Source organism: Pieris napi, chromosome 21 (genome assembly GCF_905475465.1).
Source record: "Pieris napi chromosome 21, ilPieNapi1.2, whole genome shotgun sequence".
NCBI lineage: Eukaryota > Metazoa > Arthropoda > Insecta > Lepidoptera > Pieridae > Pieris > Pieris napi.
In genome coordinates this window covers 3,744,153-3,771,691 of record NC_062254.1, presented here as the reverse complement: position 1 = coordinate 3,771,691, position 27,539 = coordinate 3,744,153, and the positions used below count along the sequence as shown (strand labels likewise).

At 31.7% G+C, this 27,539-nt stretch overlaps 1 protein-coding gene across 1 annotated transcript in view; it reads right to left on the bottom strand.

The window, feature by feature from the left end:
* Positions 1 to 358: 358 nt before the first annotated feature.
* Positions 359 to 27,539, bottom strand: part of LOC125060449 (lachesin-like) — a 70,628-nt gene continuing 43,447 nt past the window's right edge. The window contains exons 5-9 of the mRNA XM_047665355.1: positions 14,858 to 15,047; positions 4,589 to 4,720; positions 2,431 to 2,559; positions 1,713 to 1,895; positions 359 to 1,227 (exon numbers count right to left, since the gene is read on the bottom strand). Of these exons, the coding sequence (XP_047521311.1) occupies positions 863 to 1,227; positions 1,713 to 1,895; positions 2,431 to 2,559; positions 4,589 to 4,720; positions 14,858 to 15,047 (999 nt within the window). The 3' untranslated portion in view covers positions 359 to 862. The remainder of the gene's footprint in view (positions 1,228 to 1,712; positions 1,896 to 2,430; positions 2,560 to 4,588; positions 4,721 to 14,857; positions 15,048 to 27,539) is intronic.

Genomic DNA, 27,539 nt, shown 5'->3' with positions numbered 1-27,539 from the left:
GAAGTTAATATTATATGATTTATTGTCTTAAAAACGGATATTTTATTGTCCTTAGAAACTCGACTTCAAAGCGCTAATAAGATCATGTTTACAGTTTATTTACTTATAACCGATTATAAAGTAAATAGGGTTATTTCGGATCTGAGCCAAATTATTTGACTCTAAAATTATATCCGCAGACTTGAAACAGTATTTGCATATTCAAAGGTACACACACACACAGACACACATTTTATTGTCTTTAAGGTGTAAAATTAGTTAAGTTTGTAATTCTATGAAACGAGGAAGTAATCGTAAAATCTTATTTTGCGCTCTAAAGACATATAAATAATTAAAACTAAGAATTAAGGTAATTAAGATGGCTAATAGTCACTCAGAGTCAAAACTCAACGCTAGGTATGATTTCCGTGTCAAAAACTTATTGGATTTAGCATATGGGAGTGGTACTTAGCGCTAAGTCTCGACTGAGTCTAGCCTTACTGAACAGTTTTAAATCTGTACCTAAACGTTTTTAAAAATTCACGAACAATTTCAATTATATTGCATATTTTAGCATAATGATATGCCAATCATGATATATTTATGCATATTTAAAGTACAAGTATTTCAATATTTTGAATTATATACCTTACTATAGTTTGCAATCTAACGATGCAAACAAAACATTTTAATTTCCATTAAATTTTCTGGTCAAATGTATACAAAAGTTTATATGTTTTAAAAACCAGCTACAATAAATTATTGTTACACCACATCTAATTTTAATAATCTAAAGAATTCGTTACATTGTAACAATAACATTGAATTACAACAATGCTCAAAATTTTAACAGCCATCGTTTTACTAAACTAATAATGTATAATTATACAATCAATAATAAATTGACGAATATAAATATATATTTGTATACAAGACGTATACCATTGTTATACACTACGTAATGCCGTGGAGGGCCTGACGGTCGAACTTTTTGTCGTTCAACTCTTTGGCTGTATTCATTGTGATGGGATTGGCTACTGTTCGGTGTTCCATACATGTTTATGTTGTAAAAGTTTAGTGCGTTTACGCCTACGTGGTTATTTTCCATATCCAACGCGTTTTGACTTTGTTGTTTTTTGAGGTGTCGTTTCGGCGGGCGGGTCGTTGTTCGTATTGTTGTTGTTGGTCGCGGTGTTGTTGTAGTTGTTGTAGTCGTCGTCGTAGTTGTCGTGGTTTTCTGTGGCGTTTCTGAAATGTATATTTAATGATTAATACAAATATTACATAACCGGCATTATAAAAATGATACATTTTGATAAATTAATTAGAAAAGTACAATAAAATAAATTAATCAGTGGTGCTATAATCTTTTTAGGTCTGGTTCTCAGATTTCTGTGTATGTTTTATGATCATTTATAAATCTAGACAAGTAGGTGATCAGTCTGACTCACGCCGTCGATTGTTTTGTTGGCTAAGGAAAGCCAGTTTCCTGACGATGTTTTCCTTCACCGTTCGAGCGCACATAGAAAAAAAGTCTATTAGTGCACAGCCGGTTATTGAACCAATGACCTCAGGGATAAGAGTCGAAGTTTATAATTAAATCTTTATTTTTCATCTTCCATTATTTTTTTATGTTACAGAAGTTTTATTGTATTTAATAAAGTTTTACTTGAACCAAAGACGAAATTAATATGCATACATTTCTTTTAAGACATTTTGAAAGCAACACGTACCTTTCAAGGTGATCGTAGCATTAGCTCTTCCATAAGCATTCACAGCGGAGCAAGTGTAGTCACCAAAATCGTTCCTTTTCAAGCGATTTATTGTCAAATTCATCCGAACTGCGAACTTATTCTGATTGTTATATTTATTGTCTTCAGATATAATATATTTCGAGCTGTTCAGTAGCTTCGCACCTGTGGAATAAAAATTAATATACATGTACTATTAATTTTCTAAAGAGCGAATATAATTTATAGATATACAATCGACTCTGTTATTGATTCGCGTTTGAACGGGCTTTTTGTATTTATTACTACTCCAAATACTTAGCCACTAAATAAATTCAGACAATACACATTTGTGTATTTGTCATTTCCAGACGTCTGAATCCTTTTATTTAGTCATTAACCTTTCAATTTGTTTTTTTTTGCCTGGAATTAAACACAGGACCACCATCATAATGGAATTTGACTGCCGCACCACGTTGGACCGTACAAATAAATCGATTAATCAGTCTACAGTCAATTAGACGCAAAAATCTGTATCCACAAACCATATTATGCAAATCTTCCGTGCAAAATTTAATCTAGACTGCAAAAACAATAATTTGTATAACAAAAGGAATCACTGAGGCGCGTGTTAATTGTTTGTATAACAACTATACAAACAATTAAATATTGTCAACAATCGCTTAAATATTCATGCGGTTAATTTAAAATTCATGAGTACCTGTATGTGATTTCCCACGTTGCCATGTTGCCAGGGATTTAGGCGATGCCTCGACGTAGCATTGTAATGTTACTTGCATGTCCACCATTCGCCACACGACCACAGTTGCCGGTCGAACCAGCGGCGGAACTGTAGACACGCCAAGAATTAATCGTTACCTAATTTGGTTCTGTTTGGTTAATTTACTAACTCGAGAATAGACAGGAGAGGACAGTGGAATCTCTATAACTCGAATGTCAAGGGAAATACAAAAAATCGAGTTAACGAGTTTTCGACTTAACAAGAACTTCGAGTTTCATTTTACTGCTGAAATTTCGACTTACAGAGGCGCAAATTCTAAGTGTATTGTTCGATTGTATGCAATTAATGTATTCATTATATGCACGAGTACAATACTAAATCAATAGATAAGAAGCCCGAACCCGTACATTCGTTTTGAATTTTATTGCTATTATTTCGGGGAATGTCAAGACGTCAAAATTTTACTTACAAAGTCTCCTTTTTGAAATTCGAGTTATAGAGTATAAATATGTTGTATTATCAATACTTCGTAGCGAAATAACATTTTTTTCGAGTTACAAAGTCTAAATAGTTCGAGATACCGCGTATTTAGGGGTTCAGCGGAAGGGAATGGCAATTTTATTCGACTTACTGAGGATTTCGACTTAACGAGGTTCGAGTTATAGAGATTCCACTATATTACGAAGGAGGTAAAGGAAAATATGTAAGGTGACCTTTTATTCGTTAACCAATCTCTTCATAATTAAAAGAATTAAGACACACAGGCGCTTATTAAAGATTTAACTTGGCGCCTGGTAGATAGAACCGGTGACCCCAGAGCTGGTGCTTTCCTGGCTCAACGCAAGTATCGCAATACAGCGAGGAAATGCTGCCAGCGTTAATGGTACAATGCCACAGGGACCAAACTTTTTTTTTTTTTAATTTTCTTTTTAATTATTTTTAGGTTAAGAAAATTGTAAATACAAATTATACGTATATAGATTAATAAAAAATTCATAAGACTTTAAATGTATGTTTAAAAAAGTGGTAAAATTTATTTTTTATCTATTTATTTTACATATACTATGGACTCCACTCCTGTCAGTAATAACACGCTTTAATATCGGAAACGACGGCTTCATTTAACAATTAGAAACCTAACACTACGACCACTTTCCCCACAAAATAAAAGAGCAATATCCCGTTTAATAGCCTATAATTTCTAGGCAATTAGAAGACTCGTAACTTTTTATGTTAATTGTCATCATAAGTTTCTCTTTGTAGAATTGTGATTTTACATTTTTAGATATCAAATTAAAAATTCCTTCTATTGGTATTAAAACGTTAGACTGGGATTGATTTTAATTGAAGAAAATTCTTTGGTCTGAATTATATTTAAATTTCGGTAGTATAATTTTTATATATCTACTAGCAGACCGGCCAAGCGTTGCTGTGGCTAAGGTTTTTGGTATATTACATAGTAGCTAACTATTCAAAGGAAACGGTAGGAGAACACCAGTCATGGGGACCACCATACTTTTTTGACGGAAATGCCATTCAATTATAGCTTATATGAAACGTTGGTGCTTTCAACACCGCGCCATCTGTTAGAATTGTGTCAAATAATAAGCAAATAATTTATTTATTAGGAGTCCATCGCGGACAAACAACGTGACACGTGATTTATATATATTAAGATTGGCAAAAGTCCGTTATATTGTTAAATTACTGTTTAATGTAAATCTTTATATATATAATTCTTCTGTGAGTGTGTATGTCACTGAACTTCTCTCAAACGACTGGACCGATTTTGATGATATTTTTTGTGTGTGTTCAAGGGGATCTGGGAATGGTTTAGATTCACAAATCAGCCCGCCAGATGGCGCTGCTGTCGGTACTTTCATACTTTGCTTTACTAATTGCTTGAAATATCATGCAGGACAACGTCTGTCAGGTCCACTAGTATACTATGAAATTGAGTCCTTTTGCTTTTTTGAATTACTTAATACAAATTAAATTTGAATTCGACAGAATAATATAATTGTGTTGGTTTTAAATATAAAACCTAAGGACTCATATATACACAATCTATTCTTCATATATATTATATCACAGAATTTTCTATATAACACAATTCAAACCAACACCGGATACTCACAAAGTACAATGACCTCATATTTCCTGCTTTTCCTGGGCGGCACCCCATTCGACGCTATACACCAATAAGTGCCCATGTCAGCTCGTCTAAGCCCCTTCAGTAACAGGCTTGGACCCACGTAACTTTCCACCACTGTAAATATCACTCAAATGTTATGTCCCTTCAAAATATGTTACAATAATAGTAATACTTAGAGGCTCGATTAAAATCCGAATTGGGTAAAACGTCATAAAATAGGCATATTCCATGTGTAGTCCAAACTCTATTATTTTTTGACTAATATTGAATGGGTGATATCAAACTTACATATGCACACATACACCATAGATTACAGACTGTTAATAAATGTCAAACCTCCTAGGAAATTAATAGTAACTCTTTGGTGAGCTTCGTAACAACCTTTGATTGTATTTTATAATAACGTTCGAAATTCAAAAAATACGGTTCGAGATTAGATAAAAGTATTTTCATACATAATATAAATATTGAACGCCTCTACATAACGATAATGTGAGGTTGTGACACATAACGGCCTTTAGTGCCGCTTAAACGGCTTCGTATTTTCGAGTCGTTTTATTTCACAGGCACTTAAATTGTAAGTTTATAAATAAAAGTTTGATAAATGTGCGAACGGAGCATCGCGTTGTATTTATTGCCATGCCATAAATGAAAAACCGCGTTGGCAAAATCGCCAACAAAAGTACGTTGCGTTGCCAAACCAATGTCCACCATGTGTAGGCTATCAGTGTCCGGGTGATTCTGTTATAAGAGCCATATCATAACTTGGAACGACACTACATTGTGACAAATGCGTTGCTCATTAGCCATATTAAGAATTCGTTATTGTTCGAATTTTAAACTAGTATTTTTTTTGTCAGATTACAGTAACTATATTTTTTATTGCAGCGTTAGGCACGAGGCTTTTGTGTGTAATTAAGTATTGTAAAAACAAACATCGCGAGAAAATCGGCATGTCTAAGACCCAAACCGATTAAACCCATATGAAAAAAAAATGGTGCGTGTACTTATGTACGCGCGTAAGAAGTTATACTTCTTTATTTTTTTAAATATTAAATAATTGATAATAAATATTTAGCGTTAATAATTTAATAATATTTAATATTTAGTATATTATTCATTTATTCATTAATATTAATAATAATTATTATTTATTATTTTATTATTAATTCAATTTCATAACTAGGTATATTTCATAACCTTTTAACTAAGTAACAATATATCTTTGTGCAAAAGCATTGCTAAATTTCTTTGAAAAAATAATTAAAACTCCTTTATTTGTTTAAAAGGTACTACAAATGTGTGTACCTTTTAATTTAATTATGTGTCAATATGGTCATTCAACATTCTTGGCATAGCTGCTAACGTCACGCATATTCTATTTCTTTTTACTTGTAGATTGTCTTATTCCCGCTCGCGCACGCTCGGCGCCCATACTGATAATTTTGTGTCACGGTGCGCGCGCATCGTAAAATTTCACTCTCATAACGCGCCTAAAGAAGTATAACTTCAAAAATATTAAAGTAACATATAATTGTTCCATTCTCAGTAATTGTACATTTCAGTGGCTTTGCACTTCTTACTCATCTTATTTAGTTAAAAAACTCCTTACAGTGGTTGGATGGAAGAGATCGCTAGAAAGCAATAAAGCCGCCCTCCTATTAAATCATGCTGTATTTCTTGAAACGAAGCGTAAATAAATTTGAGACTAAAGCTTAAGTAGCTAAAAGTGTTGGAAAACTACTGTTTACGTTTTTATTAAAAATATGTATGAAGAAATGTTTTATGTGTAATTTTCTGTAATTTTTCAATATGTGCCTTCCAACTACAAAATTTATCTATCGTTATACCTAAAAATACACACTCGTTCATTATGTCTAGTTTATTGCTTTTATATTGTAAGTCTAATTGTGTTTTAGAGTTATATGTCTGAAAATGGATTATGTTAGTTTTGGTCATGTTTATTTGTAGATTATTGGAATTCATCCAGTTAATGGCGTCATCTAGAGATTTAATTAAGTTGTTTTTTAAGTCTTGTTCGTTTTTACTTTTTATTATAAGTGTAGTGTCATCAGCAAATAGTATACAGTTCTGGTGTATAGCATCTGGAAGGTCATTTATGTATGTTAGAAAAAGTAGCGGGGCCAAAATACTGCCTTGAGGTGTTCCGTACTCATTTTTCTTAAAATTGGATCTATAGGTTTCTTGCTCTAATTTACAAATCTTTGTTATCTCCACATATTGCATTCTATTTTCAAGGTAACTTTTCACCCAGTTTAACAGTTAAGCATTACCTCTTATTCCGTAGCAATCTAATTTTTTTAAAAGTCTTTCATGACATACAAAGTCAAAAGCCTTCGTCATATCTAGAAAAATACAACCTATAAGCATTTTATCATTTAAGCATTCAGTAATTTGTTTGACTAGGGAAAAGCACGCAAGGGTGGTAGAACAATTTTTTCTGAAACCAAATTGTTCTTTTTTTTAAATATCGTATGATAAAAGGAAATTCTCTATTTTATTATACATTACTTTTTCGAAAATTTTAGATATATAATATGGGAATTAAAGTTATTGGTCTATAATTAGTCATTTGTGTTTTTGCTCCTTTTTTATGTAATGGTTTGATAATTGATATTTTTAGTTTTTCAGGAAAGATTCCTTCTACCATCGATAGATTAATTATGTATGTCAGTGGATCAAGTAGGAATAAAGCGCATGATTTAATTGTTTTGGTATCTAAATTATCGTATCCTGTAGATTTTGTATTTTTTAGCGATGTAATAATTTTTAATATATCCGTGTTATTTATGGGGGAAAGAAAAATGCTTTTATGATTTAGAGGGATTTTGACTTCTGGCAAATTGTTTGTTTTATTTTTTGTAGGCAGTGAGGTAAAATAGTCATTAAATAAGTTGCATATTTCATGTGGTGATTCATATGTTTTGCTATCAATATCAATTGCTTCTATTCCTGAATAAAATCTCATGTCTCGTGTATTTGTTTTAATTACATTCCAGGCTGCTTTAGTTTTGTTTTTTGCGCAATTTATGTATTCTGCATTAGTAAGCTGATGGGACTTATGTATACATTTTTTTAAAATAGATGAGTATTTATTATATGCAGATTTATTTTGTATTTTATTGTGCTTATTTAAATGATATTTTAGGTATAACGTTCTTTTTCTTATATAACATTTTCTTAGGGCTTTAGTAAAGAATCTATTTTTGATAGGTTTGAATGTATTTTTAATTTTTAGGATCGGAAAACATAAATTGTAAAACAAAGTTATAGTGTCATGGAAGTTGTCGAATGCTTCATTTGTTGTGGTGGAGCTGTATACGTCCGAGAAGGTGAGGCTTGATAGACACCTAATAAATGTATTAGTGTTATTAAGGGGATAGTATAAGCAATAAAGAAATAATTTATAACATCGCAAACAATATTTCGTACAAGAGATTTCTTCAAGAGTTTTCGCAAGAGTAACTGCATCGACATATAAATAACAACCGTTACTAAGGTCATATTATATACGAAAGACGTTACAACGTAGTTTTACTTTAACAATGATTTAAAGATTTTATTTGGAGTCTTAGCGCAATATGTCCTATGTGTTAAAAACGTATTTATAAGACACCTGAAGATGTCCTGACCGACTGTCTAATGTATGGCTACGAATGATTTCGCGCCTTTAACACTGAACAAATTATAGGAATAAAAACAACAGTAACAAACTTCAAAGAAATGTTAAACAAAAATTAGGATACACCTAACATTTGCTGTTATACAAAAAGTTGTTAACAGAAATAAGTACATAGTGATTAACTAGTTACAAATGCTGTTACTTAATACCTCCGACCACAATACGATAGTCGGGGATAGCCAGAGAAATAAATTTAAAAAAGTATTTAATTTTCACCAGCCAAGTAATTGTATGAGTAAGTTCCTGAATTTCATCCTTAAAGTCTATAAACTTCACATAGCGGTTATATAATGTAACTCAGAACATCGGACCTAAACTATTAGAAATAACCCGTTTTAACCACGATATAATTTCTAAACTGTCTCAAACTCCCGCAAACGCAATAAACCATACGTGTTAAATTTAAACTAATAACGCATTGAAATTGTCCATGCTAATCCCCGTCAAAACTAAACTTAACTCCTTAATTAACTTTGGATCGCTAATCTTGGCACGCTTTAATCAAAACATTGCGCCAATCCGTCGTTTAACGTTAGCTGTCAAATTAAATTTAAATGGAAACAATTTATAACTTTATTATGGTATACGACCTCCGATCCTTAAACTCAAGGGCAAACTTAAATATTGTATAAAGGGGAGATTTCACTCACTTATTGTTAACAAAAATAATAATTTATTTGCATATGGTATACAAATATTATGGTGGTACAATCTATACATCGCACATTCTGCCACATATAATGGCGTGCAAATTTTTCTTACATAATTAAAAGGTAGAATTTTATAGTTACATTATCAATCATATCACCATAGTCAATTCTCATATTATTTTATCACTACATTATCAAATTAATTATAATTAAAGTTAATCAAAGATATCAGTAGTAGAAAGTATTTTTATTTATTTATACGTTCTAAAACAATGTGTATGCCTAAAAAATACGAGAAAATATGACATCACAAATTTAACACGCATACACATCAATTACATTAGAACATAAGCAATCTATCAAAGGAAAAAACTAAACGAACAACCAAAAAATAAAAACTATGATTAATATGTATGAATGAATGAAACTATGACTGACTTTTATTAACGATATCGCTTGATAAAAAATTATATATACAATAAAACCTACCTTATTATTGTTATTAAATGAACTTAGTAAAGTGTATTGTCTATTCAGTTATTAAATAAAATTATAAATCTAACAAATATCCCGGAATCACTTATGTTTAGTAGACTAGTCGCAAGCTAATGTGAAAGAACTTGCAGTCACAAATAACTCCCATATAAAAGATTTAGGAAAACAATACGAATATGTGCAGATGAAAATCAACAATGGTACAATTAAGAAATACAATTTCAAACGATATCGTAACTATCTGGAAAGCTATAAAACACAAGTAGTTTTCAAGTGGTCAAAAGCGTTCCTTATAAACAATTATTCGGCCATAAAACATGTACACTCGCCCTAGCTCGAACAATATCCGGGCCTGTATGAAATTGTGTTTTATTAACGGCATATAAAGTTGGGCTGTGTCGTTGGCAACTTGTTACTCACTCCCTCAATTTCATGTTATTATTGCCCAAGCTAATTGTTTCCCGATTCAATTATGAAACTCCGCTTTTCTTTGAAATACTTTGTCAACGATTAAATATACGAATGGAATTTCGATTTCCCAGTTCGGAGGAATTTTATTTTATTTTTTATATGCAATCTGTTTAATTAATAATTTGGTATTGGTTTTGGAAATATTCTTCGAAAGGTTTCTTTAAAAATAGTGAATTTCAAAGAGACATAGATTTAAAAACAGCATAGAAATATTAAATCCATAGATAAGGACCATATGATATGAACGGTGAAGGAAAACATCGTGAGGAAACCGACATGTCTTAGACCCAAAAAGTCGACGGCGTGAGTCAGGCACTGAAGGCTGATCACCTACTTGCCTATTAGATTTAAAAATGATCATGACACAGATTCAGAAATCTGAGGCCAAGACCTAAAGATGTTGTGGCGCCGCTGATTTTTTTTTAAAGGACCATATTACTTTAAGTAGAACTTTTAGAAATTTGTAGCATCGGAACTCTATAATATAAAATAGCTTTTATCACAATTGTATATTATGTATATATACGTATAACAAAAAAATCGCCAAATACAATTAATTTGAAAAATAACGGTTAAAATAAAATATTTTTTCTTATTATGCATTAAAGTGCTACTAAAACAATTTATTCCTTTTTTTCCATTAAAATATATACGCATATGAAATATATTACAAAATTTAAACAAACATTACAAATCTGTTAATTTTCCATGTAACAAAATGTCAACAAGGGAAGAAACTCCCTCGTTCATACAAATTCAGTATGAATAAAGTTTAAAGCAACTTAGTGATCTTAAGCGATGTTTTGTAATGACTTAATTAACTCTGGTACAGCCTTCGCCCGTCACGAGATAACTAATTAACTAATCACACACTCGCCTGCTTGATTATATTACGAATTTGTAACATTGCCTTGTTATTTTGTTAGAAGGTCGTATTTGAATAATTCCTTTATTTAGTTATTGACGGTAAACTTTAAACGACTTAGACGAATAATATTTAGTTATGAATAATTAAAAAAAACAATTTCTTAACTATAATACTCTAAATAAAAATAAATTTTTACAGCGTACATATCGTCACTAGCGCATTTGACTATTTACAATTAATCTTTGCTGATAAGTTTTAACGTATTTAATCGCCCAACTATTATGAAAACCAAGGCAAGCTTATATACCGGGTGTAGAGATATTTTATAGAAAAAGACACCAATACCGAAAGTAAAAACGAAAACCATATGTTTAAATCGAAATTGTAATTTTTAAGATGGAATAGTCAGTGGTGTAAAAACACTTGTATATGTTAACGTAAAATTGTAAAAACCGTTAGATTGTAATCTATCGGTTATCGGTTATCGGTATTCGGTAGATTGTACTACACTAACTTAGTTATCATTCAAACTTCTTTGGTCAATTACAGATTAATTTTACTTCCCAACAATTTCATATAACTACCGAATAATAATACGTTAATTTGTAAGCAGTTCGTTGAGGTTCACAATCTTTCGACAGTTTACAATCTCGCGAGATAGATTACAATCTAACGGTTTTTACAATTTTACGGTGACATATACAAGATATTAATAGGAATTATAGTCAACCTCAAACATACGCAGTGCAAGGATAATTATGTTCTGATTAATCTAAATTACTATGTGTTATTGCGACCCAAAATATAATTACTAATAGCATCATCGGTTGTAGACATTAAACAAAAGGCAGGGCTCAACCACTATACGACCTTCTTTTGTTTACGCTTAATGGCTTAAACAAAACGGGTCAAATTCGTATAGTAAAACCTTTAATACCCACTAAGGGCTAGTCCCTTAAAACAACATTAAGCTTAGATACGGAATTACAAACGATTATGCATATGTTAAAACCTACCCATTGCCTTTTATAAGTTCGTGCTTTTCATTTATTTAATTTCCTGACCGAATCTCGGATTGCCACGTCATATTGTTTAAAGAGTAATCGAGTTCTTTCAAAACGGGCTGAAAGGAAATGAATCAGTTTACGACCACTTTTGTAAATTAAAAATTTTGATATAAAAGTTTCTTTTGTTTTGTAATGTTTCAGTTTGAGATTTAGCCTTATTAAAAATAATAGTTTTGAAATTCGAATGTATATATTTAGATGGCATTTACGTACACTTGGTTCCGTTTTGAGGGGATTATTTAATATTACACTGTTCAGAGAGAACTGAAAATTGATTACTACTGTAATATGCTTCTATTGAGACTAGGCAACGAGCGACTGCGAGGTTTTAGGAAACTTTAATAAAGGTAGTTTTAAAATTTTTCGAAACAATTTGTTTTCTATTTTGTACGATTACTCGAAAACATCAGAACGGATTTGAAAATTGTTTCGTTGAGTTGAAAGGAACTTTTCAGGTGGTCCTATGTGAATGCTAGGTTCTGATAATAAAAATTTGGAGAAATATAATCCTAATTTGGTAAGCGAACTGGTTATTGGTTATAATAAAAAAGATAAACGAACTCGGTCTGGATATCCATAGTTGCTCCCCTCACACTATAAAATCGATTTTTGTTTAGTTTTTTTGTAATTTATTTATTTTTAATTAGTAATTGTTTTTTTGTAATGTTTGTTTTGTTTAATAATTGTTTTGATTGTTATTTGTATGATCTCTATATGTATGTCATGTTTGCCTTTCAAGTGTTTGTCACATTAATAATTGTGTTTGTTTTTACCAATGTATCACTGTGCCGAGCGTTGGCAAGCTTTTTATCCATAAAAAAAAACCAGGGTTCCCAGCTCTTCCATAACAAATTATTTATAAAAAGTATTGCTAGATGAATGAGCAGTTTGGTTAAAATATTCAGACTTCCTTGATTGTATATAAGAGTTAGATGTTCACATTTACATTTATTTTATATTTCAGATATTCGTTCCAATATCTTAAGCGATATCTTAATAAATCCCATAAAACTCCAATGTTTTAACCGAGCCGCCACCTGCGCCCGCTCCAAGCGGGCTTTGAATGTAAAATTAGTCTTGTTTCTTTTTTACCACTTAGTAGGATCCTCAATGTGAATAGAATTCAAAGGAAAATCGACGTTTTATGTCCTGCTTTTAATATGAACGACTATTATTATCGTTCGCAATGAAATTGAATAAGAATTTCGTAAGAGAAGCAAAGACAGGAATGATTTATTGAATGGAACGTGTATGCCATACTTTGGTCGCATTTTCTCTATAAAAATAGGTAATACGTTGATTTAATACTACTCACAGTTGCCCAGCGAAACATATTTCGTGTGAGAAATGTTTCGATAGCTTTTAAAATACGTAACACGACATAGCTTTTTTTCAATTAATAATAATCCTATTGCGCTCATACATCATATAGACTTTGTTTTTAGATTTCTGAATCAGTGTTAATAAGCAATGTTATTTTTAGAAATGTTAATTGCTTGACAATGAGGTTTGAGAAACGCATTATGAATTTTATACACCTATTAGTAAATACAACCTTTGTAAGTCTGGGCCTATGATTTCTGTATTATATATATATATTTCTGTTTCATGAACATTTGTTAATCTAATACGCCTCCTGTGCCTGACACACACCTTTTTGGGTCTAAGGCAAGCCGGTTTCCACACGATGTTTTCCTTCACCGTTCGAGCGAATGTCAAATGCACACATAGAAAGAAAGTCCATTGGTGCACAGCCGGGGATCAAACCTACGACCTCAGGGATGAGAGTCGTACGCTGAAGCCTAGGCCAACACTGCTCTTTTTCGTCTATTCTAAAGTTTATAATAACAAAATTCGAGGGAATATTTAATAATTATAAATAATTTATAGTACTATTAGCACGTCTAAACCTCTGTAATCATGGCATTCAAGTTAAATTTGCGAAAAAAGAATGCTTGTCTATATAATTATGTAGACAGTTGTAAAAAATTCTTTGTAATAAGTAAGAACCATTCAAATAAATAATTGACCTAACTATTAATAGTTGTAGAATTTATTTACGTTTTGAATTTCGAACCCGCATTAAAGGAGTTACGAACTTGCAACTGTACTGGTGCAATTGGGTTTATGTTTATAACGCCTCTTTGCAAAGCCTCTTATGTGTTTCGTTGTAATTAACTAGTAATATCCCGCGTGACTTTGTGGAAACAAAAAGGTATAATTTACTAGGTCTACAGCGGAATGCGACTTTGTTTTTATTTATTTATTTATTTACCCTTCGTTGCAAATGAAAGAAACACAATACATAAAAATTATAAGGGATGCAACGGGCGGCCTTATCGCTAATAAGCGATCTCTTCCAGGCAACCCTAGTTAAGAGAAAAACTTAAAAAAAATAAAAAAGAAACATGCGTGCGAGAAGTGCAGAATCCTTAATCTAAAGTAATACAAAAAAAAAATTTTTTAGTTATGTATTATATATAAAAACTCTTAAACTTTGTCTAGTAAACAATGTTATAAGCTTTATAATACTAGACTATAGACCTTATTCTTCCGAGGCCTATATGATAATCATCGATATTTTTTGTTTTTTTTTTAACATGCTCTTTTGTTATTATGGGCATTTTTTACGCGATGCGCAATAGCATATTTTGTAAAAATATATCAATTAGATCTAAAAAGTCGACAACGTGCATCGGTCACAGGCACGGGCTTATAACCTACATGCCTATTAGAAAAAACATAAACACGAAAGATATATCTGAGGCCCAGACCTGTTAGGTCTTACTTACGGGCGCTACTGTTTTTTTTTCCAATATTATAACAAACTTTACTTTTAGAGCTGTATGATTTTCCTTTATTTGATACTAATTAATGAGTCGAGACGAAACGTCGAATTAACAATAGTTAATATACTGTCTATACTCTAACACCTAACACTAACAAACTAGCGTCAAAAAGAAGTACTAGTAATGAATCAGCCTAAATACTCCATACCTTTCTCTTCATTCCCATTTTCATCTCGGAAGATGATATTTCGTCCGCCCTCTCGCTTCCACGCTGTAGAAGGTTCAGGTACACCATTAGCTTGACACTTTAGTTCCACTGATCCTCCCTCAACAGCACTGGCTTCTGAACCCTCGCTGTCTGCTATGTCGGGAGGTATTACCACCGATAGGAGGCCTATCTATGGAGTAACAAAAAATATGTTTATATAATAAATAGTTGTCACTTGTTTAACGTTTATTAAGATTCAGAGACAAGTCAAAGTTGCAAATACCGTTAACTGTCAAAAGACTAGCTGTCTAATGTGATGACATTTGACATACGCATTATTTGGCACTTGGCTCATGATTCAAAGACAAGTGCAAACTCCTATCCATGTCAAATTATTTTGATAAGCCTCGTCCGCATTTCAAATTGTCTTTGAATGGTAAAATATATTGACATTTTTATCTATTATCTTATGAATATATCATAATAATATAGGAAATATTCTTTTATGAATGAATATATTATTATTATTCGTAGAATAAGCTATTCATTCATGAAAAAAATATCATGTTTTATATAAAATTTGGGGAGCAAACGAGCCTACGGGGCGCACAAAAAGGGCAATCCTCGCAGCCCATAGTAACCCAATTTTAGTGCGTTTGTTTTGGGTGCGTTACCGGCCTTTTTTAAATCTAATTTAAATAAAATAATGGTAGGTGACACTATAAAACGAAAAACAAACGATGGCGAGTTTTTGGCATAGAACAAAATAGAGTTTTATCGCATAATCCACAGATTACAGTTAAACTATGACCAAACCATAAAGCATGCAAAATGACGTCTTTTTACATTCAACTTACACAGTTGTGAATTCTGATAATTAATGGTATTTCCAAACAATATTACCGTATTTAAAATTTTGATAATAGTATAAATAAAATATCCACCATGTTTTTATGGATTTTTTTTTCGCCGTACACCACTGAATTTCTTACCCAATTTGACTCAGAAACTTAAGAAAAAAGTTACCAACGTTCAGCATGATAAGCCTGGCAGTGTGTACATAGGCAACGTCGACGGTAGCACTTAACAGTGAAGTGTTGTATAAAAGAAAATTTACGAATGCTAAAACTTTATCTTAGTAAACATTTAATTCCTTCCTTTTAATTTCACAATACTTAGAAAATCTATACCTATGTTTTTCTAAGAAACTTTATTATTTAGAATGCGTTATAATAAGGATAATTCCCGGTAAACCACTCTCCGCATAAATGTATTTAAGCTTAGGTAGGAGAATTAAGTGCTAAGCCAGAAAATGGGAACTAATTTTACTTTTCTCCATAATTATTTTACGCTTGCTTTAACTCGGATGGAGCATGTAGCGTTTTCCAACTAAAAGTGTTTTTAGCTTTGATTTTTTAATGATTAGCCGAGATTAATTTAGCTATATTAAATAGATTAATTATTTCAAGGTAAAAAAAATACTTAACGACAAAACAACGTGATATTTAAATATATATTGGTATTGTCTTTCTATTATTTTCATTGGTTTTTCCGATGCCTCAGTGGCATATGTACCACTGAATTATTACCACTAAGAAAAGAAAAACAGGTTTGGTTTTGACATATAAATATTATCTGAGAAAACCCACAATGCATATACGGAGGTCCAAATATCGATTCAAACAAAACCTTTCTCCTAATTAAATGTATCAGAAAGTAGAGCGACTTCTTGTCAAGAAAAATACAACCAAAGGTGTATTATTTGGACCATTACAAATATTTCTATTATTGTTCCACTAAACGTAATGAATCCGAGTATATCTTTCATGTCGTCTATAATATGTGGCGGTAAACGCTATTATTCGGCAGTCGACAGTGACTAAGATTGATATAGCTATTCCATTTTGCTTTGTACTTGATTGAAGGGAAGATATACGTTTCGTAAGTACCTATATAAAATGGAGTTTATTGCGTAAGCTTGCAATTAGGAATAAACGAATTTTGACAATTATAGACATTTAAATATTGATTCTTGAAGTAAAAAAGGGAAGTGAACAAAATATTAGAATGGTATCAAAGACAAAGCAAAAGAAAGAGGGACCTTCAAGTAAAAAAATGGACTGCCGAAAAAATTATCGGTTTGTGTCAGAAGACAACTTGACCATAAGAGTAGTTAGTAAAAAATATATGGTTTTTGTGCCAATTATTTATTAACCTTTTTGTACTAATCGATCAGAGAATTAAGGCTTTATTTATTGTAATTGTACCTCAAAGAATGGTTCGGTGGCCACTCAAGTTTATACTAAAATAATAAGTCCTGAGTACATATCTCGTTTCGATATATCCTTAACAAGAAGAAAAGCACACAAGTCAGTCGTAAGGATATGTAGAAATTATATAAGTTTGGCAACAATAAGAGAGGTTAGACTGATAACCTACTGATACCTTGCTTTATAATAGTCACAGAACGCACTACAAAATTATACAATTAAGGACGTAACTACTAACAAATATAACGCGTCCAACACAATTCGAGTGAAACCAAACAGTACTAAGTTAATAAAAAAAACGTGACGATCGGCCGAGTTAAAATATTTTAGATCACCCTTACTAAAATTTATGAAACTTAAATTATGTATGTCGAACAGTAATACATATAGATGTTTAGTACGCGATACAGAAAAAAATTGGCGAGTATGAATGGATTTTGGACTTTCTTCTTTCTTCTTTCTCAATAGTGATAATCGTATGGAGCTTTAGTTATTGTATTGTATCATTTAGTGTCATATTAATTAACACTTGTATACAGTTACAGATATGACGTTATATATGTGCGTGTTATTACCATTATATTTTTTTCACACACACATTTTGTTACATGTTTGTATTATTCCAATGTGCATTATAAGTGCAATACATTGCAGTAAACAAAGGCGAGTTATCGTATTTCTCTATAGTCCACGAAGTTTTGAAATTAATAGACTTTAGTTGAAAACAATGGGAAATCGGTAATTATCGTACGCTCCCGGGGATGAGAACTAACATTTAAGACTAAGTTTGTACTTGTTTACTTATGTGTTTCCATTATATGTATTTATTTAACGTTGCTTAACCAATACAAACATTATGTATTAACTTTGTCTTTTAAATGTTTATTGGTTATTATAAATTATTATAAATATTGGTTTTATTTTATAATTCTTGTCGAAGAAAGTAAGTCACGTAAGACATCATCTAGAAAATTTTTATTACATATTTTTTGTTTATAGCTGTGATGTAAATAAAGTATTTATTAGGTATAGTTTATGGTTTGAACTGTTTACATGGGAATGTAACCGTAAATACTGGCTAATTTAAATATATCTAATAAAGTTATAAAAACGATATCGTTTCGATTATAAATATCTCTCTTCTGCAGCGTTGGTTTTTGTTTTCTGCAATTTTAAGGTCCTACAAAAGTAATTTAAATCTTCGTTACACATAGATTTAATTTATTATATAATATATAATCCACATTAGATTGAACAATAATTGTAATATAATTCAAGCTTTTACATAAAAAAAATTCAATGTTTTCTAGAAATTTTTATTTGATAATGCAGCGTGCTGCATAAACCTAAAGCATCTTGCAAATTGTTTAGTATATGCAAATGGTTTACACATATACCCTTTCTTGCTTCTTGCATTGCTGGCAGAACTAGAAATGTTTTAGTTTACGTACCAAACGAAAAATAAGCAATGAATCGAGTCTGCAGAACTTTAAATACATTTTTTATTAAAACAAGCACTCACTGACACAAAATAAATAGATAAAAGGTCGGTCGAGTCCAAAAGGCTCACTTGAAATCAGAGCCTTTGGCTCAGCAAATTAAGTTTTCAAAGTTCAAACGCCAAAGAAAATAAATGTAAGCAAGTCGCTTCAGTAGATAGGGAAGAGCAAACACGATCAAAGATCAGTGGGTTACATTAGCGTGCGTCGTTCGTGCGTGAAATGATATGGATCACGTTAAAGTCGTATATAAGTAAATCTGTGAGAATTTGGATTCAAAAACAAATGCGCGTATTTACGGTTAAATTATCAATGTACTAGCCACTAGGCTTTTGAGTACATTTATAATTTAATTACAAAATATTACTATTATTAACATATATATTAACATTACTATATATTACTTTAAGAATGTTTTGTCACGTTACTGTGAAGTAACATTCAATCAATTGATTGAAATGTAATTATAAAACTGTCCAAAGATGCATTTTACCAAATGGTGTATTGTAAAGTTATAATAATTATGAAATTAACAAAATTACGTAACATTACTGACGTAATAAAAAAACTATTTTTAACATTACAATGTGTACGTTCTTGTTATTATTATTAATTCGAAAGTATTATTGTATTGTTATTATTCTTACAATTTTTCACAATCGTACATAAAGACGTATTATAATGATCCAATTAAATCAAAGCTCCTTTTGACCGCATCCAACGCAGAGCGTTAACATCTGACTTTAAGTGACCTCTCCTTTAATTATTTTTTTATTAGATCTTAAGAAGGAAGTCCACTAAGGTTCTCCACTCTGATTGGACCGTACGCTATAAATGCTCTACTTTTTTTACCTCGTACTCTATTTAAATATGTTTTGCCTTTCTTGGCTTTGGTGTATTATAAATTATTAATTGACAGACGTAGCCTCATATTGCATGTTTATATGATCATTAACATTTTACTTATAAGAGTTTAGAGTCGCGACTTAGGTAAGTACGACTCCAGCCTTGCGATTCTGTAACTCACTTTTCGAACTCTCATTTCATTCTGATAAGGAGGGAGCTTGTACTTTATTATTTATCAGAATGCCAAATCGTAAAATGACTGCTTTACGACTGTTGTGAGAGTTCGTTGTTACAGAATCGCAAGGCTGTATGTCAAATCCAATACGTATATGTATATATACGAGTTTTGTCAGACTGAGAGTCTTGGTTTAGAAAATAAGTAAAAACATTGTATACTACCGCTTAGAATACGGCCATATATTCACTATTCTCTAGTCTTAAACAATTTTGGCTTTAGCTATAAGTTGATAAATAAGTTGCATACTTCATGCATTCAAGTCTTTGAGATATGACTCGGATGTGAAGGCACGCGCGAGGAAGACACAAAATTCCAGTTCGATCCAGTTTGAACCTTCCTGGTATTTTGGTACATTTTACGCTTTATTTATCTAATATATAATATGCATTTTTTATAGTATTATATTACTAGATAGTTACATTAAAATTTTTAACGAATATAGTTTTAAAATCGCGTATACAGTAAAATTTTATTGTGTTTTAATAATTACATATGGAAATTTTTCGAACTAGGTTCTATTAAATATTTTAGTGCTTCCGTTTGAATTCAATAAAAGTTGTTATACAATTTGTTTCTCTTATAACGTTAACAATTCGATTCGATCAACGATATATATGTATAACGAATGACGTTATACCTTTCGTTTGATTGTGATTGGTCAGGATCTTTTGTCCAATCACACACACGACAGACTTTACATTAGACCGATCATAATTAGATTGATATACTACAGTGCTGCCAGGAACATGATTTGGTTGCTGCGAATTCATATTACCACCACGTAGACTCTATACTTGGCAATCGCCAGCAAACGAAATACAATTGTGCTGGACAGAATGCAGAAGAATAAAAAAGTGTTTATGAAGGTTAATATAAGGAAACTTGAGTATTTCACTACAGAAAAACATACGAGCTCCTTCAACTCGAAAGAGACCTGGCCGCAGACGCACGTCTTGGTTGAAAAACCTTAGACAATGGTTTGGTCAAAGCACCAAGTCATTGTTTAGAAGCGTGGTATCCAAAATTAAGCTAGCTATGACAATCGCCACCTTCGCAAGGAGATGGCACTATTAGAAGAAGAATCACAACTAATCGAAACACATTGCGTCTTTCGTTTTACAATCTAACTTTTTTAAATGTTAATTACTTAATTTAACATAGAAACATACCTTATCTTTCAAAGACAATCAAGATTTAATTTAGACAGTAATATTAATAAAATTGAAGGGTTGCTTTAATTCTATTTAAATTAACACTTTCGACGAAATTACAACTCAGACTTGGAGTTAAGAGATTTCATGAGAATTTAAACTATTAAGGTTATTTAAATTGCCGTTTTTGTTCCATACCTTTATAATTGTAATGAAAAGTGAGTTTGAAGAAATTTGTATGAGGATTAAATTAAATAATTACGTTTTAATTTTTTAGTTTAAGTGTAAAATTCCAAAATCGCTGATGTAGCTTGAGCAAATACTTTTACGCCGGAAATCGAACCCAAATTTGACATTAGGTTACGTTACGTTACGTTACTCCTTCGAAATTATTAGAATAATATATTTTTATTTGTCTTGTAAAATAAAAATATATTGCGTCATAATAATCAAGTTAGTATTCAGACATCACGTCAGAAATTGATAACATAATATTTCTTCGTTTAAAAAGGCCTCTAATAAAACTTTAAGACATTAGATAAAATTGTAAACAACCTGAAAAACTGATATTTCAAAGAGAATTCCAGAAGCAAACAATTTCTAATAGTATTTTTCGGAATGCTGAATGTATACGTAGTTGGTGCTTTGACAAAATTCCTTTCGGGAGTGGCGCCTGGAGCTCGCTACCATTGAATGGGTCACATTTTCTCTCCAAATAATATGCAGTTATAATTTTAGCGACATTTCAAAACTCCAACTTGTTCCATACTCCCATTTATACGAAATTTTAATTACGATCTACGTTTTACAAAATTCTTTTAGCATTAAACGTAAAATCAGGAAAATTACACCTTTTGCATTTTTACTGTCTTTTTGCCGTCAATAATTGTTTCACGTAATTTCAAACGAAGTCTTTTTTACACATTGTTTTCTTTTATGTTGTGTAAGTTATTATATTATATAATTGTTTATTTATTTATTTACACTACGCTACATTTATAGGAAACAAATAACATAATGCATAAAAATTATAAGTGATGCAACGGGAGGTCTTATCGCTAACAAGCGATCTATTCCAGGAAACCCTAGTAAGGAAAATAACTAAAAAGCAATATGATGGTAAAGTGCAAGAAGCGCATAACCAAATCTAATAAAAACCAACCTAAATCTAAAATAATACTAAAAAATTTAATAGAATACTAAAAAGCTAATAAAGAAATACAAAACTCGATTGAGCAGAATAAATGCAGCTAAAATTATCAAATAATTTGATTTATGAATATTTGAATATTTTTTATATCAGCTAATGTTGTAAGTAAACTTGGAGTGGCCTCGCTTGTGCTTTATTATTCTCAGAGACGAATTACTATGCTACATCTGCTTATGTCATTTAAAGAGTTTGATTGTTGACAGAACGAGACATCGCGTGTTAACTACCACAACTCATTCTTATGGATTGGATGGCCATGGACGTAATGTCATGTTCGATTGAATTGTTTTGTAAATTAAAACCCTTCTGATCGTAAATATATTAAAGAATAAAACCTACAAATATTCCAAATGTCGCTACATTGCGTGCTGACTCATTATTAGAAGAGTAGCGGAGAGTTTCTTACCAGTTATTCTTGCCCGCTGTACGCCCTTGACTTGTGAACTGGTAGTAAATGTAAATTTATAATCAATTTAACATCTTTTCTGTTGACGTTCATAAGTGTACTTGGTTACCTATATAAATATAGTTATAAAAAAAATTAAATACCTTTCTGATCGCAAATATGTATTAAAAAATAAAACCTACAGATACGTATTATTTTTTCATTTCTATGGTAAGAACTCTATTGATATATTTTAGTCATCTCAAACATAATGAACTTCTATGTATAACAAAACATAGACAAGCAGAACTTTAACCATTTATATTTCATTATTCATCGTGTTTCGCTCTAAAATTGTCGTTTATACAGTATAGGGTTCTCAAACGAAAACCACAATTTTTCTCACCCTATGAAACTGATACTTCACTTGGATTAAATTTAATATCTTTATGCCGTGGTTATCTAGATTTAGAACAGGACCAATATCTCTGCAAATTATCGAATATGGTGGCTCGGTTTGGTCACCTAGTTACACTGTACACAAAGAAAAAATTTAAAAGACTTCATAAAATTTATCTCCTATAAGACCTGCCCTGCGATTCTGTAACTCACTTTTCGAATTCACACAGCGGTTTTCGCATCGGCGGTCGCTCTGAAATCAGTCTGAGTTACAGAATCGCAGGGCTGTAATAAGTTTCATACATATAAAGACGATCGTGAATATGTTAAACTTAATACTTTAGACTCTCGACGAAAATAATATGATTTATTGTTACTACATGACATCATGTCAAATAAAATTAATTGCAGCTTCCTTCTAGAAAAATTTCCCTTCGTTGTTCCTGAGTCCGAGTCTGGTTGAGACTCGTAATCGTTCTTTGTTTCATGTTCCTCACATCAACACTAACTATGCAAAAAACTCAGTTTTGTATTGCGCAGCCCGGACATACAACGACCAATATTTAAGCCTTGACTTGTTTAAGCTATCGCGGAATATGGTTAAAAGGAGCAATTAGAATATCCATAGCGCTAAATCACCTGCATCATGAGCATACCCCACATACACACCTTCACGTACGTACCCTCACTTTCACATCATCACACAACACAGCCAAATTACATATTACTTAGTTGAATATATTGTTTTTTTTTTTTTTTGTATTTTTTTGTAAATTTTTGAACCTTTTTGTAGTTAAATGTATTATGTATTCTATTCTGGCTATATTTTCAGTGTAACTGTTTGTTATTATATTATATAAGTTATGTTAGCTGTAGGATTACGAAATAAATAAACAAAATAATTAAATAAAAAAGAGGGCAACTGGTCTTAACGATATCGAGCGATCTCTTCCAGGCAACGACTGTGAGAAAAAATTAGATAAGGTGAGCGCAAGAAGTGCAAAACTACTTAAAATTAATAAGACAAAACTTATGGAACATCTTATCTGTTACTATTATAATCAATGTCTGGGACCACGAATGTACTTGATTTATTTTAATGCTTTCTTCCTTCTATCAGCGTTGGACGGCCTTCCACTAGGTGGACAGATAACCTGGTGAAAGTGAAGGGATGGCGTTGGACGCAAAGCACTGGAAACCGGTCGTACTGGAAATTTGTGGGAGAGGCCTTTATCCAGCTATGGACGTCACCAGGCTTAAACCACAACGAGTTCCTTCTTTTAGTTAATATAATTATACATGTGTACTAATACTAATACTTTTGGTTTACATTACATGTAAGTAAAGTTAAGTTCTCTCTTTTGACATTTGGGAGTCATACTTAGCGCTGTCTCGATTCTAAATAAGACACGACGAAGACCGGTGCAGATAACTACGTAAGCTATATTTATATATTGTTCTATTACTAAACACATTTCTAGCTTCTAACTTGGAGGTTAAATTTTATATCTTGAATAACACCGTGTTTTCTATTTAAGATATTAGTTAATAGTGTTTACATTTGGGCATCTAATATATGCTTAGAAAATGTACAAAACTAAACGTCTAAGTTAGTGCTAGCCCTTGGATAGTATTTATTTGTTGAGAGGTTGCATGTCGCGTCATGAATTATGGAAATCTCAAGTGCAGACAGCAGAGTGAGAGAATCGTGATCTGACACTGTAAACATACGAAAATGTTATACTAACTTAATATAACCAGCAAACATGTATTATGTACTATTGTACTCTGTCGTCCATTAATAATTATATAGGTAAAGAAAAGACCTCCGGTATTTAGAAGGTCTAATTTAAGGATATGCCCGACCTTTGTAAGCTTTAACTCAAATTTTGAATTTATTTAAATCCGTTAACTTCTAATGAACCGATTCGCTATTGTTTTATGAAACTTCGATTTATGAATAGGAATTAGTAACATGTCATCGGGTTTGTGATGTGTATGGCGTAATTAATTAATGATTATTTCGTAAATATTACTCTCAATTTCAAAATCAAATAACCTATAATATGCACCTATCAACAAATACGTAGGTTTGATTAAGATTAAACAATGTTGGCTTTATAACATAACACATCATATCGTGTGTCAAGGCAAAATATCCCATATAACATTTAAGAACCTGGTATTTATATAATTATAGCTTAACACGTTCACTGCGTAACAGGCCGATATCAGCCTGCCGCGGTATTTCCGCTGGTGCGGACGAAGAAATCTATGTCCCTCTCGCTGGTGCGTAACGATTATCTCAGGTGTTTGTAAAAATTCGACAGAGACAAATATATATTTCATCTTGCGGTCAAAATTGTAGGTTTTCCCCATCAAAACATAACGGCAGGCTTTTATCGACCTACCACGCACTGACGCTGCTTTGCATCCGCTGAGTGCGGCAGTGGGCCTATTTCAGCCCGCCCACCCAACAGGCAGCTGGCGACCCGATACCGCACAGAGCGCGCGCCCGACCAGTTAGTGTTGTGCTATCTAACTGATCTAACATAGCGTTCGATATTATCAACGATGGCAAGCAATACAAGAAAAATACAAATTTTGGAAAATAGAGTAATTCGCCTTGCAGTTATTGACAGTGATAGTGACAGCAGTGAAGAAATATTTTCCACTAAGAAAAATAAAAAGTATTTCTGTTTCCAAGACAGGCATACATAAGTAAATAAATACATTTTTCAGTTCCTTTAGTAGTAAATGTAAATTTACGATTAATTTAACTTGACGATTCAAAAGTGTACTTGGTTACCCACTTGAATAAAGATATTTTGAGTTTGAGTTTGAGTTGAGTTTACGATAATTCTGTTTTATTTCGATATTTCTCTGTCCCATCACTACTGAAAATATATTCTAGTGCGGTTCAGGTCGATATCGGCCTGCCGCTTTTCCTGTTTTATTTCTCATTTCCTGTTTGCCAGATCCCGGGGCGAATCAAACCTAAGGAGGTTGGGTTCAAGGTCATTCTAACAATATAAAAAAAATGTATACATTATGTTTCCACAAAGTTATAGCAATTTAATCTATCCTAGTGCTGTTGGGTCTAGAAAGACCTGCCACGCACCGGCGGAAATATCATTGGGGGCGCATTTTGGCCCGCCGCCGCACCTGATGAAAAATTATTATTTTACTTGCCGCAGTGAACGTGTTAAATCTCATACTACGATACACGCTTCTATTGCGTTGAATCTATTTTGTCTCACTATTACGAAGTTACAAAGTATCAACGTCTGCATTATTTTAAATTATTCTCAAAACATTTTGAGAAAAATTAGATTATGAAAAATCTATTAAATTGATATGCTATTCTTGTTACAGATAATGCAACACTTTGATATGACTGAGTGCATTTTAAAATGAAAGATTAGAGTTCAAAGAAGGTATAACGCTCGCATGAGATTGATAGCGGGTGAGCCTAAGCCGCCCGAAAAGGCATCAACAGGTAAGTGAGTCATTTGTTTCGTAGGCGAAACATTTCTCCGAGTCAGGCCGTAAGCTACAGTGCAAACTATAACTTATAACGCGCCTATGTACGTATATTTACGAGGTTTTTAATCTTTATATAACTTTTCAGTATAAGTTATATTCCAGGTTTTTATAAAATAAAACTAGTTCTGTACCTTTTGTTACGCCATGGCTATCAAACTATTTAATCACCCAGAAGTGTTTAACGAGAAGATGATTTGATTTTTAAAGTGAAAGTGCCTTTTAGTATGGAAGTTTTTGTATCGTAAGTTTTGTCAAAAATTAATAATAATATCATAAGTGTTCGTATTATTATGACTTTATGATGATTAATATGACATTTGCATGCCTATTTTTATATGGCTAATTGTGAGTTTTTTGTATAATTAATCAATCTGAATGCACCTCATACTTTGCAAATAAACGATATTTTTATTTTCAATTTAATTACAAATTTAATAACAAAAATAATTAAAAACAAAGATTAGTCCTTTACCAGTAGGCATGGTGAAATAGGAGCACGCACTTTCATTCTCGTGGGAACAACAGGCTTCAATTATTCGCTTAAATTATTATACTATTTATTTAGTTACGTGTGAAAACTGAATGCAATTATGTTATTAATTATTAATAAGTACATGTCGTTATAATAAGCTTCCTTATTAACGCCAAAGGATATATATTTATGACCATATCTGGTGGTTTAGAGTGCTTTTCAGCAATTGTGGTCAATGAGACCACAGAAACCTACTATTAACGAATTGAAAACGCTGAATCAATTAATAATTTGAGTTCTAATTATATCGGCTAGTTTTAATAACATAACTAAGTTTATAATGGTACATTTATTGTGATGCGGTAATGTTAATTATACTAAATAAAACTCCAATTGTTATCATTAATGTAATGAAACTAGATATTAAGTCAATGAGTCAATCAAAACCATCAACGAGTCTTTTAAAATTGTAAAATCCAGTCTATTAGGATCGAATGAAAAAAAGCATTTGGTCACGTATCATATTTTAGTAATACAATAAAAGCGGATAAAAACGTGCACAAACATATCTACAATTATACCAAAAAGAAGATGGCGTCTCTAAGTCCATGTATCATAAAAATGACAGCAACAACAGCCGGTAAACGTCATATTTAAATTAACATA